General features: G+C 46.2%; 1 protein-coding gene across 7 annotated transcripts in view; it reads right to left on the minus strand.

Annotated features, from left to right (window-relative positions):
• adgb (androglobin) overlaps window positions 1-15,840 on the minus strand; it is a 513,562-nt gene that overhangs the window by 114,446 nt on the left and 383,276 nt on the right. For all 7 annotated transcript variants that reach the window (XM_070889961.1, XM_070889958.1, XM_070889959.1 and 4 more), the window contains 2 exons: window positions 14,331-14,469; window positions 7,098-7,229 (listed from right to left, as the gene is read on the minus strand). In XM_070889961.1, the coding sequence (XP_070746062.1) occupies window positions 7,098-7,229; window positions 14,331-14,469 (271 nt within the window). The remainder of the gene's footprint in view (window positions 1-7,097; window positions 7,230-14,330; window positions 14,470-15,840) is intronic.

Here is a 15,840-nt window from a genome sequence, read left to right on the forward strand (position 1 = left end):
TTACAGATGAGGTGTTAAACTGTGGCCCGTCTGCTCTCTCAGGTGGATGTAAAAGATCCCATGTAAAAGAGCAGGGGAGTTATCCCTGGTCTCCTGGCCAAGATTTATCCCACAATCAATGACACTTAAAAAAACACATGTGTCATTATCACATTGCTGTTTGTGGGAGCTTGCTGTGTGCAAACTGGCTGCCTCGTTTCCAACATTACGACAATGACTACACTTCAAGCTGGTAAGTGGTTGGATGTTCGACTGGTAAGTATAACTCTCTTTTAGACTGACTTTTAGATTGGTTTAATTGGCAGCGAACTACTAAGTAGCTGTTTGGTGTTTAAGTAAATTAATTTAAGGGTTAAGTCATGGCAGGAGAGCTCGGACCCGTGTCATGCTCCTCCTGTGCTATGTGGGAAATCAGGGACACTTCCAGTGTCCCTGACTACTATGTGTGCGGGAAGTGTGTCCAGCTGCAGCTCCTGACAGACCGCATGATGGCACTGGAGCTGTGGATAGACTCACTCTGGAGCATGCGCGATGCTGAGAATGTTGTGGATAGCACATTTAGTGAGTTGGTCACACCGCAGGTAAGGGTTAGGACAGATAGTGAATGGGTGACCAAGAGACAAGACAAGAGCAGGAAGGTAGTGCAGGAGTCCCCTGCGGTCATCTCCCTCCAAAACAGATATACCGTTTTGGATACTGTTGGGGGAGATGACATACCAGGGGAAGGCACCAGCAGCCAGGTTCATGGCACCATGGGTGGCTCTGCTGCATAGAAGGGCGGGAAAAAGAGTGGGAGAGCTATAGTGATAGGGAACTCTATTGTAAGAGGAATAGATAGGAGTTTCTGCGGCCGCAACCGAGACTCCAGGATGGTATGTTGCCTCCTTGGTGCAAGGGTCAAGGATGTCTCGGAGTGGCTGCAGAGCATTCTGGAGAGGGAGGGTGAACAGCCAGTTGTCGTGGTACATGTAGGTATCAACGATATAGGTAAGAAGCAGGAAGAGGTCCTACAAGCTGAATTTAGGGAGCTAGGAGTTAAATTAAAAAGTAGGACCTCAAAGGTAGTTATCTCTGGATTGCTACCAGTGCCATGTGCTAATCAGAGTAGAGAGAGCAGGATAGTTAGAATAAATATGTGGCTTGAGCAGTGGTGCAAGAGGGAGGGATTCAAATTCCTGGGACATTGGAACCAGTTCTGGGGGAAGTGGGATCTGTACAAAAGGGACGGACTGCACTTGAGCAGGACTGGAACTGATGTCCTGGGGGTAACATTTGCTAATGCAGTTCTGGAGTGTTTAAACTAATATGGCAGGGGGATGGGAACCTATGCAGCGAGACAGGGCAAAGTAATATGGAGTCAGAAACAGATGGCAGAAAGGTAAAAAGCAATAGTGGAAGGCCGAGTAACCAAAGGCAAGAAACAAAAAGAGCCACACTACATCATAATTCTAAAAGGACAAAGGGTGTTAAAAAAACAAGCCTGAAGTCTTTGTGTCTTAATGCAAGGAGTATCCGTAATAAGGTGGATGAATTAAATGTGCAAATAGATGTTAACAGATATGATGTGATTGGGATTACAGAGACGTGGCTCCAGGATGATCAGGGCTGGGAACTCAACATCCAAGGGTATTCAACATTCAGGAAGGATAGAATAAAAGGAAAAGGATGTGTGGTAGCATTGCTGGTTAAAGAGGCGATTAATGCAATAGTTAGGAAGGACATTAGCTTGGATGATGTGGAATCTATATGGGTAGAGCTGCAGAACACCAAAGGGCAAAAAACGTTAGTGGGAGTTGTGTTCAGACCTCCAAACAGTAGTAGTGATGTTGGGGAGGGCATCAAACAGGAAATTAGGGGTGCATGCAATAAAGGCGCAGCAGTTATAATGGGTGACTTTAATATGCATATAGATTGGGCTAACCAAACTGGAAGCAATACAGTGGAGGAGGATTTCCTGGAGTGCATAAGGGATGGTTTTTTAGACCAATATGTCGAGGAACCAACTGGGGGGGGTAGGCCATCTTAGACTGGGTGTTGTGTAATGGGAGAGGACTAATTAGCAATCTCATTGTGCGAGGCCCCTTGGGGACCATAATATGGTGGAATTCTACATTAGGATGGAGAATGAAACAGTTAATTCAGAGACCATGGTCCAGAACTTAAAGAAGGGTAACTTTGAAGGTATGAGGCGTGAATTGGCTAGAATAGATTGGCGAATGATACTTAAAGGGTTGACTGTGGATGGGCAATGGCAGACATTTAGAGACCGCATGGATGAACTACAATAATTGTTCATCCCTGTCTGGCGTAAAAATAAAAAAGGGAAGGTGGCTCAACTGTGGCTATCAAGGGAAATCAGGGATAGTATTAAAGCCAAGGAAGTGGCATACAAATTGGCCAGAAATAGCAGCGAACCAGGGGACCGGGAGAATTTTAGAACTCAGCAGAGGAGGACAAAGGGTTTGATTAGGGCAGGGAAAATAGAGTACGAGAGGAAGCATGCAGGGCACATTAAGACGAACTGTAAAAGCTTCTATAGATATGTAAAGAGAAAAAGGTTAGTAAAGACAAACGTAGGTCCCCTGCAATCAGAATCTGGGGAAGTCATAATGGGGAACAAAGAAATGGCAGACCAATTGAACAAGTACTTTGGTTCGGTATTCACTAAGGAGGACACAAACAACCTTCCGGTTATAAAAGGGGTCAAAGGGTCTCGTAAGAAGGAGGAATTGAGGGAAATTCTTATTAGTTGGGAAATTGTGTTGGGGAAATTGATGGGATTGAAGGCCGATAAATCCCCAGGGCCTGATGGACTGCATCCCAGAGTACTTCAGGAGGTGGCCTTGGAAATAGCAGAAGCATTGACAGTCATTTTCCAACATTCTATAGACTCTGGATCAATTCCTATGGAGTGGAGGGTAGCCAATGTAACCCCACTTTTTAAAAAAGGAGGAAGAGAGAAAACAGGGAATTATAGACCGGTCAGCCTGACATCGGTAGTGGGTAAAATGATGGAATCAATTATTAAGGATGTCATAGCAGCGCATTTGGAAAGAGGTGACATGATAGGTCCAAGTCAGCATGGATTTGTGAAAGGGAAATCATGCTTGACAAATCTTCTGGAATTTTTTGAGGATGTTTCCAGTAGAGTGGACAAGGGAGAACCAGTTGATGTGGTGTATTTGGACTTTCAGAAGGCTTTTGACAAGGTCCCACACAAGAGATTAATGTGCAAAGTTAAAGCACATGGAATTGGGGATAGTGTGCTGACATGGATTGAGAACTGGTTGTCAGACAGGAAGCAAAGAGTAGGAGTAAATGGGTACTTTTCAGAATGGCAGGCAGTGACTAGTGGGGTACCGCAAGGTTCTGTGCTGGGGCCCCAGCTGTTTACATTGTACATTAATGATTTAGACGAGGAATTACACGTAGTATCTCCACATTTGCAGATGACACTAAGTTGGGTGGCAGTGTGAGCTGCAGAGCGACTTGGATAGGTTAGGTGAGTGGGCAAATGCATGACAGATGAAGTATAATGTGGATAAATGTGAGGTTATCCACTTTGGTGGTAAAAACAGAGAGACAGACTATTGTCTGAATGGTGACAGATTAGGAAAAGGGAAGGTGCAACGAGACCTGGGTGTCATGGTACATCAGTCTTTGAAGGTTGGCATGCAGGTACATCAGGCGATTAAGAAAGCAAATGGCATGTTGGCCTTCATAGCGAGGGGATTTGAGTACAGGGGCAGGGAGGTGTTACTACAGTTGTACAGGGCCTTGGTGAGGCCACAGCTGGAGTATTGTGTACAGTTTTGGTCTCCTAACTTGAGGAAGGACATTCTTGCTATTGAGGGAGTGCAGCGAAGGTTCTCCAGACTGATTCCCGGGATGGCGGGACTGACATATCAAGAAAGACTGGATCAACTGTGCTTGTATTCACTCGAGTTCAGAAGAATGAGAGGGGATCTCATAGAAACGTTGAAAATTCTGACGGGTGTAGGCAGGTTAGATACAGGAAGAATGTTCCCAATGTTGGGGAAGTCCAGAACTAGAAGTCACAGTCTAAGGATAAGGGGTAAGCCATTTAGGACCGAGATGAGGAGAAACTTCTTCACCCAGAGAGTGGTGAACCTGTGGAATTCTCTACCACAGAAAGTTGTTGAGGCCAATTCACTAAATATATTCAAAAAGGAGTTAGATGTAGTCCTTACTACTAGGGGGATCAAGGGGTATGGCGAGAAAGCAGGAATGGGGTACTGAAGTTGCATGTTCAGCCATGAACTTATTGAATGGCGGTGCAGGCTCGAAGGGCCGAATGGCCTACTCCTGCACCTATTTTCTATGTTTCTATGTTTCAAAAATACTTCATCGGCTGTAAAGCGCAGTGGGCCGTTCTGAGGTTGTGAAAAGCACAAAATAAATACAAAGCTTTCTTTTTTTTAGAAAAGTGAAAGCTGACGTGTGAGCTGATGCAGGTCTTTAAAATTCTGCAAGAATTTGATAAGGTAGACGGAGAGAAAATATTTCCACTTGTGCCCCACGAGGGCGGGGGGGCGGCGGTGGGGGGTGGGGCAGGCGGGGGGGAGTCCAAAACTAGAGATCATAAACATGAAGTAGTGGCTAATAAATCCAATAGGGAAATGTAGGATATACCTCTTTACTCATTGAGTGGTCAAATTGCGGAACACACGACCACATGAAGCAGTTGAGGCAAATAGCATAGATACATTTAAGGAGAAGTTAGATAAGCACGAGGGAGAAAGGACTCGGAGGATATGTTGATAGGGTTAAATAAACTGGTGTGGGAGAAGGCTCATGTGAAGCATAAACGGCGGCATAGACCAGTTGGGCCAATGGCCTGTTTCTATGCTGTAGACTTGATGAAGAATAACAACTGATTTTGCAGTGATGTGTAAGTAGAGAAATTGTGGTACTGATCTTCCTCCTACCGTTACAATGTATGTGAAGTTGGAGACTTTGTTTCTGGCCTTCCTGCCTCAAGTTGCTCCCACTGTGAACAAGTGGCACCCACTTCCAGTGGACCCTAAAGCCAAGTACGATGGCCTAGAGGTTACGATACTGGACTAGCAACCTGGAGATTGGGTGTTTAAAATTGTAATAACTAAATTCAATAAAGTCTAGTAATTAGGAACATAGGGACAAGAGTAGACCATTCAGCTCCTCAAATCTGTTCTGCCATTCAATTAGATCATGGCTGATCTGTATCTCCATCTACCCACCTTGGTTCCATAACCCTTTGCCTAACAAAAACCTATCAATCTCAGTTTTAACATTTTCAATTGGTCTAGCCTCAACAGCTTTTTGGGGGAAGAGAGTTCCAGATTTCCAATATCCTTTGTGTGAAGATGTGCTCCCTGACTTCACCCCTGAACCGCCTAGCTCTAATTTTAAAGAACCCTTGTTTTGGATTGCATCACTCGAGGAAATGGTTTCACTCTATCTACCCTATCATATCTATACAAATTTGTGGGTTGGCACCAGAAAAATGAGCATTAAACCTGCCTGATTATTGTGAAAACCCAACTGGTACACAAGGAAAGGAGCAAGCCACCTTTACCTGGTCTGGTCTACACGTGGCTCCAGTCCTACACTGGGTGGCTGATTTCAAATGTCCTTGTGGAAAATAAGGATGGGCAATAAAACTGCTTTGCCAATGTCGTTCATATCCCTACAACAATTTTATTTAAAGTTTCATTGCTCCTTTTTAGGAACCCAACAGATCTGTAGGTGCTATGGCCTGAGACTGGTGGACAATACACTCTGCCTGTTCTGTACGCAGGCAAGGGTAAAGGTTGGAGTGGGGATGGGGGAAAGGAAAACTGAGGCCAATACTATATCCACACTTCAAATGGGTGGATATTCAATGAATAATTATCCAACATATATAACATATATATGTTGATATCTAAATCTATAACATATTAAAAATCATGTGTATGCGTACATTCCTATTGTCATGATTTTGTCATAGCTTTTGTGTCAATTTATTCTCATTGCAGACTGCTATGTCCAAATGTATAATGGAATTTGTCTATGTAATTTTGTCCCTCAGTAATTACACCTCCCAGTAGTAGTGCCATTGTAATGTCACTGTCTCTCATTGCCCAGCACTCATGCAAGCGGTGCTGCTGTGGCACCGGTCTCCTTCGTGATTGCTCCCTGGTGGCTTCGTTCCTGTTGGCCATTTAACCAACCCAACGCTCCAAGCCCCATTACACAAAGCACCATTTTTTTTGAGGAGTTGGCTCTGCTTCTTCATGTTGATGGCGCTTGGGTACACAGCATTATTTACTATGCCTCCTAATTTACTATCATCTGCAAATTTGCTCCCTCTAGCCCTGCATCCAAATCATTGCTTTACATAGTGAATAGAAGCTGTCCCAGAACTGATCTTCGTGGGACATCATTACTCACTTCTAACTACGCTGCTGAGAAATCGGCATTGACACCTGCTTTCTATTTTAGTACAAACTAGTTTTTAATCCAATTTGCTACAAATACCCGAATTCCATAGAAATACATAGCAATTACAACACAGAAATGGGTCATTTGACCCAGCCGGTCTGTGTCTGCGTTTATCCTCCACTTGAGCACATTTACCATGCTGTCCCATATCCCTTCAATGCTTATTCTTCAACCACTTGTCCAATCTAATCTCGAATGTTGACTTAGTTTCTGCCTCAACCACGGACTCTGGAAATGAATTTCACAGCCTCACAACTCTGTGTAAAGGAGTTTCTCCTGCATCCTGCACGATTTTACATTCATTCAGGAAATGGATGCATTGATCTCCATGTTTGAACCCCTGCTATGCGCTCTGGATGAAGCTCTGCGCTGGGAGCACTAATATATATAACCTAGCTCCATGTGTGAGAAGGTAATGTCCTAGGATCTTAAAGAGGTACTGTTCTGTGATTTCCCCCCTCCGCCCCCCCCAGCTACTTGTTGGCTGGACGAATCCTATACTACTTGGTGGAAAAAATAAATCAATTTATTGTTTGTCGCAAAATGACATCTCGCGCATTGATACTGTCTCTGAAGCAAAACTCCAATTTATTAGTCACCTAATTTCTTACCTGCTGTTCTTGCCCTCATGATTTCCCGAATGAATAAAGTTTTCCACCAAGCTTGTAGTTTGGTGGCAGCTTCTCCTTCCTCCTTAGTTGGGCTCCTGTCCTGCCACCCCTCAGGAACTTCAGAGACAGCATCTTTTTCAAAACATCAAGGGGCTCATGAAGTTAATGGAACATTGAAGCTTCACACTACAAATTGAACAAAAAGCAATGACTCTTTTTTCTTTTAACCCCAACAGATGTTGTCGTCAAATTTCTATTTGTTTTGGAACACTATCCTCAGCCTCAAGCATAGAGCACCGACAAGTGAGGCAATTCTCAAGCCTGTGGACCTAGCGGGGAGCACAGCCCAATGGGTGCACATCAGGAGATTTCCAGACATGAAGTCTTGCTGGGCGGAGGGGGGGGGGGAGGAATGTGTGCGGGGAGTCTCTGGCCTTGCCAATCAATGGGGATAAAATTGGTCTATGCCATTAATGTAAAGATGGGATCACAGGGAATCGGCGGCTTGTTTTACACTGCACCCTGTCTTCCTTTCCATTGAAGGCAATGGGTGCGGTGCAAAATGGGCTGCCGATTTGTTGTGAGCCTGTTTTACGCTAATGGCACAGACCAATTTCAACTCCCTCATATGCACCAGTTACCTGCTGGTTACAGCTGTAGGCTAAAGGTTGGGAGGTGTACCTGGAAGAAGCCTGGGCATAACATTTAAATGCAGTTGTAACCTTGGTAGGCACAGACAGGGTCTTCCCTGCACTTCAACTGGGGTTCACGTTTTGCTCCAGCACTGTGTGGAGTTTGGTGCTGGTTTTGTTCGGGAATCAAAGTGTGCGCCAGCAGGTTTCTTCACACCGGCTGTTCTAGGCTATAATGGGTCTTGCACACAGCCTGTGCACAGGCTCCAAGTGAACATACTACATTGTGGTGCATTTGGTTATGGAATAGGCCTCAGGCCTCTGTGGCTAATATGTCATCAATGTGAGAGCCACTGGCCATTACATTATTTCCCTCTAAATTTCTCCTCCAACCTTCCCTGTAAAAAGTGTAATGCTATTTTTATGTATTTAACCCCTTGCAACCTATATTACACTTCCACCAGAGGGCCTACCTGTTGGGAGTCCCAAGGGATCCCAGCATCCCTTGGGAGATGGGTATATAAGCAGGCCACCCACGAGGTACCTGCACTCAGGAGTCTCATTAAAGGAGCTGAGGTCACACTTGCTCATTGTACACAGTACTCAGTTTCATCCTTTGTCATGAGCTTATCAATTGGCGACAAGGTAACGAACAACCGCTCGAAAATGCAAAGAACAGTTGGTATCCTGGAGAAGTTCTCAGAACGGGACGATTTAGAGGCCTTCGTGGAGAGACTCCACCAATACTTTGTGGCCAATGAGCTGGAAGGAGACGAGAACTCTGCCAAACGAAGTGCGATCCTCCTAACTGTCTGTGGGGCAACAACCTATGGCCTCATGAAGAATCTCCTAGCTCCGGTAAAACCAACAGAGAAATCCTATGAAGAATTGTGTATGCTTGTCCGGGAGCACCTAAGTCCAAAGGAAAGCATTTTGATGGCGAGATATCGGTTCTACACGTGTCAACGGTTGGAGGGCCAGGAAATGGCGAGCTATGTTGCCGAACTAAGGCGCCTTGCAGGGATTTTGAGGGATTTGAGGGATTCCTAGAACAAATGCTTAGGGACTTTGTACTGGGCATTGGCCATGAGGCAATCCTTCGCAAACTTTTAACCGTTGAAACTCCGAATCTAAGCAAAGCCATAACAATAGCCCAGGCATTTATGTCCACCAGCGACAACACCAAACAGATTTCGCAGAGTAAAGAAGTTTCGGCCATACTGTGAACAAAGTAACGTCGTTTTCGAGCAGGAATATACATGACAGATCGTACATGCCGGCTGCCCGACCTCAGATGACCCAGAGTCTGCCATCAATCGTTACTGCGAGGCAGTTAACACCTTGTTGGCGCTGTGGAGGTGATTATCGGCCCCATCAATGCCGCTTTAAGTGCTATGCGTGCAACGGTTGAAGAACAATGGGACACCTCCAGCGAATGTGCAGGCGAGCTGCAAACCCTGCAAACCACCACGTTGCAGAGGAAGATCGATCCACTGTGGATCAGACTGAATCGGAGACCCGAACCGAGGAGGCAGAAGTTTACGGGGTACACACATTCACCACGAAATGTCCACCAATAATGTTGAAAGTTGAACTGAACAAAATTCCAGTATCAATGGAACTGGACACGGGTGCGAATCATTCCATAATGACTAAAAAGGCCTTCGACAGGCTGGGTGCAACAAGGCACACATGCCTAAGCTCAGCCGCATTCACACCAAACTAAGGACTTACACCAAGGAACTAATCCCTGTAATTGGCAGTGCAGAAGTCAAAGTTTCCTATGATGGAGCAGTACACGAACTACCACTGTGGATTGTGCCAGGGGATGGCCCCACATTGTTTGGCAGAAGCTGGCTGGGAAAAATCCGCTGGAACTGGGACGACATCCGAGCGCTCTTGTCCGTCGACGACGCCTCATGCGCCCAGATTCTGAGCAAGTTTCCATTGTTGTTCGAGCCAGGCATTGGAAGTTTCTCGGGGGCGAAAGTGCAGATCCATTTGGTTCCCATTACGCAACCCATCCACCACAAGGCACGGGCGGTACCGTATATGATGCATGTGAAAGTGAAAATTGAGCTGGACTGGCTGCAGCGAGAAGGCATCATCGTACCGGTGGAATTCAACGAATGGGCCAGTCCGATTGTATCGGTACTTAAAGAAGACGGCACGGTCAGAATTTGTGGTGACTATAAAGTAACGATTAACAATTTTTCGCTACAGAACCAGCACCCGCTACCCAAGGCAGACGACCTATTTGCGACCCTGGCTAGAGGGAAGATGTTCACCAAGCTGGACCTGATCTCGGCCTACATGACACAGGAGCTGGAGGAGTCTTCGAAAGGCCTCACCTGCATCAACACGTACAAAGGTCTGTTCATCTATAACAGATGCTCGTTTGGGATTCGGTCGGCCGCGGCAATCTTCCAACAGAACATAGAGAGCCTACTAAAGTCGGTTCCTTGCACTGTGGTTTTCCAGGACAACATACTGGTTACAGGTCGGGACACCATCGAACACTTGCAGAACCTGGAAGAGGTTCTTAGTCGGTTGGATCGCGTGGGGCTCAGGTTGAAACGCTCGACATGTGCTTTCCTGGCGCAGGGGGTCGAGTTCTTGGGAAGAAGAATCGCAGCAGATGGCATCAGACCCACCGATACCAAGATGGAGGCCATCAAGAACGCGCTGAGACCACAGAACATGATGGAGCTGCGGTCGTTCCTGGGACTCCTCAACTATTTCGGTAATTTCCTACCTGGGTTAAGCACTCTGCTAGAATCCCTACATGCGCTACTGCGCAAGGGAGATGACTGGGTATGGGGGAATTGACAAGAGGCTGCCTTTAAGAAAGCCAGAAATCTGTCATGTTCAAACAAACTGCTTGTCCTGTATAACCTTTGTAAAACATTAGTGCTGGCTTGCGATGCGTCGTCATATGGGGTCGGGTGTGTGTTACAACAGGCTAACGAATCGGGGATTTTGCAACTGGTCATTTATGCGTCCAGGAGTTTGTTCAAGGCCGAAAGGACCTACAGCATGATTGAAAAAGAGGCTCTGCCATGCGTTTACGGGGTAAAAAAAATGCACTAGTACTTATTTGGCCTCAAGTTTGAGCTTGAAACTGACCTCAAGCCGCTCATATCGCTGCTCTCTGAGAGCAAAGGGATTAACACCAATGCCTCTTCCCACATCCAAAATGGGCGCTCATGCTGTCGGCATACAACTATGTAATCCGCCACAGACCGAGCACAGAGAACTGCGCAGATGCTCTCAGTCGGCTGCCATTGCCCACCACCGGGGTGGAAATGGCACACAGCCTGTGGACTTGTTCATGGTAATGGATGCATTCGAGAATGAAAAGTCCCCCGTCACGGCCCGCCAGATCAGGACCTGGACCAGCCAGGATCCTTTACTGTTCTTGGTAAAAAAACTGTGTCCTCCATGGGAGCTGGTCCAGCTTCCCAGCGGAGATGCAGGAGGCGATTAAGCCGTTCCACAGGCGCAAAGACGAAATGTCCCTGCAGGCGGTCTGTTGTGGGGCAATTGCATGATCTTGCCCAAGAAAGGCAGAGATATGTTCATTTGTGAACTGCACAGCACCCACCCAGGCATAGTAATGATGAAAGCCATAGCCAGATCCCATGTGTGGTGGCCTGGCATCGACTCAGATTTAGAGTCATGCGTGCGCCAGTGCAACACTTGCTCTTAGCTGAGCAATGCACCCAGCGAGGCAACGCTAAGTTTGTAGTCGTGGCCCTCCAAACCGTGGTCGAGGATCCACGTGGACTATGCGGGCCCATTTCTGGGCAAAATGTTTTTGGTCGTCGTGGATGCTTACTCAAAATGGATTGAATGTCTGTAAGCACGTCCACGGCCACGCATGGCCTGCCTGATGTCCTGGTCAGCATGTGTTTCACCAGTGCTGAATTCAAGGAATTCATGACTCGCAATGGGATCAAGCACGTCACATCTGCCCCTTTCAAGCCCACATCCAACGGCCAGGTAGAACGGGCAGTTCAGACCATCAAGCAAAGCCTGAAACGCGTGTCGGAAGGCTCCCTGCAGACCAGGCTGTCCCGAGTGCTGCTCAGCTACCGCACCAGACCCCACTCACTCACTCACCAGAGTTCCCCCAGCCGAGCTGCTCATGAAAAGGGTGCTCAAAACAAGGCTCTCTCTTGTCCACCCTGATCTCCATGATCACGTGGAGGGCAGGCAGCATCAACAAAGTGTGTAGCATGACCGTGCAAATTTATCACGCGATATTGAGATCAATGATCTTGTGTTTGTGCTCAATTATGGACATGGTCCCAAATGGCTCGCTGGCACGATCACAGCCAAAGAGGGGAATAGGGTATTTCAGGTCAAATTGGCCAATGGACAAACATACAGAAAACATTTGGACCAAATCAAATTGCGGTTCACCAACAGCTGCGAACAAACCGAAGAAGGCACCACCAACTTTTGGCCCTCCAACACACACACAAGTGGCAACTGACATCATGGTTGACCACGAAGCCGAACTCACCATCCCCAGCAGTCCGGCAAGGCCGGCTGCCCAGCAGCCCAGTGAAGAACTAACCAACTCACCCACACCTGCATTTGTACCGAGATGATCGACAAGGGAGCGAAAAGCCCCAGATCGTCTCACCTTGTGAATAAGTGTACTATTGACTTCACGGGGGAGTGATGTTATGTATTTAACCCCTTGCAACCTGTATTACACTATAACCAGAGGGCCTACCTGTTGGAGTCCCAAGGATCCCAGCATCTCTTGGGAGCACGGTATATAAGCAGGCCACCCACGAGGTTCCTGCACTCTGGAGTCTCATTAAAGGAGCTAAGGTCACACTTGCTCATTGTACACAGTACTTAGTTTCACCCTTTGTCAGTAGCTTATCAAAGCGATAACCTTCAATTGGCTGCATCAACAACTCCCTTTTACGTATGTCACTTGACCTGCAAATGAAATACACTTTCTTTCAAGTGTAGCAGGGCATGTTGCTGCTACCATGGAAACTACATGTTCTTTTGAAAAAATAACTAATGAAGAGTAGTCAGTGTTTTGGCAGCAGTATGTGCTGCTAATTGGTCCCTGATAACGATTTCTGAAATGTTTTAAAATGACACTGACACTGCAGCCATGGCTCAGTGGTAGCAATCTTGCCTATGAGTCAGGAGATTGTGGGTTCATGTCCCAGTCCAGGAGCTTGAGCACAAAAACATTTGGCTGACAATTGAGTAATGAGGGAGTGCTGCACTGTTGGCAGTGTTGTCTTTCAGATTAAGATGTTAAATCGAAGCCTCATCTGCCCTCTCAGGTGAATGTAAAAGATCTTATTTCGAATAAGAGCAAGGGAGTTATCCCCAGTGCCTTGACAAATATTTATGCCTCAATCAACATCGAAAAACAAATTATCTGGTCATTATCACATTGCTTTTTGTGGGACTTCTCTGTGCACAAATTGGTTGATGCATTTCACCACATTACAACAGTGATTACAAAAGTACTTAATTAGCTATAAAGTACTTGGGATGGCCTGCGGTCACAAAAGGCGCTGGAGCCGAAATTGCCCACCGCCCGAAACGAGGCGCACCTACCGGTTTCGATGTGTTTTGGCCACCCCAATTGTAGGGGTCGAAATTCGGTACCGCCATTTTTGAGGCGGTGTCACCGCCCGAGTGCTGATTTTACGGCAGGCGTTAGGTGCAGGCTCCAACTGCCAAATTCAGTTTTTACGCCCAAAGATGAGAGCAGCGCTAAAAAGTGGCATTGCACATTCATCCTCGGGCGGGAGCTCAGGAGGCCGACTGAATTTCGCATCGGGAGGCTGCTGCTATGCTAGCTGGAAAACGGGAAGAAAAGGGAAGAATGAAAAAACCCTCAAACTTCTCCGACACACACACGAATTTCCCCACTGTTAGAACTAATGCACAAATATAGAAATAAATAAAGAAAACAACTCACCTTGCTCTCTGGCGAATTCCGCTCGAGTTCTGCTGTTCAACCACCACTTTTTCCAGGCTGTACGGTTGCCTGCTGGTACGGCAGCCGTACAAACTAAATATCGCGATAGAGGCACCAACATGGCATTGCAAGCATACTGACGTCATGATTTCCATGGCGTTAGCCGGTGGGACGTAATGTTTTAGTGCCCTTAAAAAATGACCACCGAATTTGGCCTCAGCCGTGAACAGCACCCAGCGCCACTCCCAATCATCTAACTCCCAGTTAACACCTAATATTGGCGTTATCAGCAGGCGTTAGCAACCGAATTTCAACCCCGTAGTTTAATGCAAAAGCTTTTATGAGAAATCTAAATTGTACAGGATCTTTGGTTAAATTAAGTATGTCAATCATAAATATGGTGAGCTATATTATAGGAATTAGGAAATGCAGTGGACAATGGCAAGTAAAGTAATAAAGTATTTCCTGCTGAGCAAGATGCCAAAGTAATCTCAAGTTTTTCAACATTTCAAGGTTTACAAGTATTTTCACAGATTATCAAAGGTCGCCTTTCCTCAGTACACATCGACAGCATTTGAAAACCGTCATCTCTTCATCTGCTAAGGTCATGTCAACTGATATCAGCACACTCACCTGAGCAAGTCTTGCCTTTTCTAAACAGCTTCCTTGGTGAGGTATCAAATATGAGTGATCTAATAGCAAAATTTTCTTCAGGACTGAGGCATACATCAAAGGAGTGTATTAAGGTGGCGTAAAGAGCATTGTTGAAGACCTAGTGGAAAAATGGTAAAATTTACAGTGAGGACAGGCACCAAAATAGTCGGGTCTTGTTCAAACTGAATTGTGTCATGCCAGTTTGCTGTATAGCACAATAACAACTTGCATTTCATAAGAACATAAGAAATAGGAGCAGGAGTAGTGTATTCGGCCCCTCGATCCTGGATTATTCAATAAGATCATAGCTGATCTCCTACCTCAATTCCACTTTCCTGCACTATCCACATATCCCTTGATTCCCTTACTATCCAAAAATCCTCTATCTTGGATATACTCAATGACTGAGCCTCCACAGTTCTCTGTGGTAGAGAATTCCAAAGATTCACCACCCTCTGAGTGAAGACATTTCTCCTCGTCTCAGTCCTAAATGACCAACCCCTTATTCTGAGACTGTGACTCCTAGTTCTAGACTCCCCAGCCAGAGGAACCATCCTCCCTGCATCTGTACTGTCATGCCCTGTAAGAATTTTGTATGTTTCAATGAGATCGCCTCTCATTCTTCTAAACGCTAGAGAATATAGGTCTAGTCTACGCAATCTCTCCTCATGGGACAATACCCTCAGTCCCAGAAACTGTTTGGTGAACCTTTGTTGTACTCCCTCTATGGCAAGTATATCTTTCCTTAGGTAAGGAAACCAAAACTGTACACAATACTCCAGGTGTAGGCTCAACAGGACCCGATATAATTGCAGTAAGATGTTTTCACTCTTATACTCAGGAACACAGGACTACATGCATGCTAAGAAGTAGAAACAGCATGCTATAGACAAGGCTAAGCGATCCCACAACCAACGGAACGGATTAAAGCTCTGTAGCTCTGCCACATCCAGTCGTGAATGGTGGTGGATCATTAACCAATTAACGGCAGGAGGAGGCTCCATGAATACCCTATCCTCAAAGCATTTACAACCATCTTCAGCCAGAAATGCTGAGTAGATGATCCATATCGGCCTTCTCCTGAGGTCCCCACCATCACAGAAACCAGTCTTCAGCCAATTCGATTCACTCCATGTGATATCAAGAAAAGGCTGAGCTATGGGCCCCGACAACATCCCAGCTGTTTGCTGAAGACTTCTGCTCCAAAACTAGCCGCTCCTCTAGTCAAGCTGTTCCTGTACAGCTGCAACACTAGCATCTATCCAACAATGTGGAAAACTGCCCAGGTATGTCCTGTCCACAAAAAGCAGGACAGATTCAATCCAGCCAATTACCGCCCCATCAGTCTACTCTCAATCATCATCACAGGTAGTCCCTTGGAATCGAGGAAGACTTGCTTCCACTCTAAAAGTGAGTTCTCAGGTGGCTGTACAGTCCAATGCAGGAATTACAGTCTCTGTCACAAGTGGGGCAGACAGTGATTGAAGGA

The sequence above is a fragment of the Pristiophorus japonicus genome, chromosome 9 (assembly GCF_044704955.1).
Source record: "Pristiophorus japonicus isolate sPriJap1 chromosome 9, sPriJap1.hap1, whole genome shotgun sequence".
Classification (NCBI taxonomy): Eukaryota; Metazoa; Chordata; class Chondrichthyes; family Pristiophoridae; genus Pristiophorus; species Pristiophorus japonicus.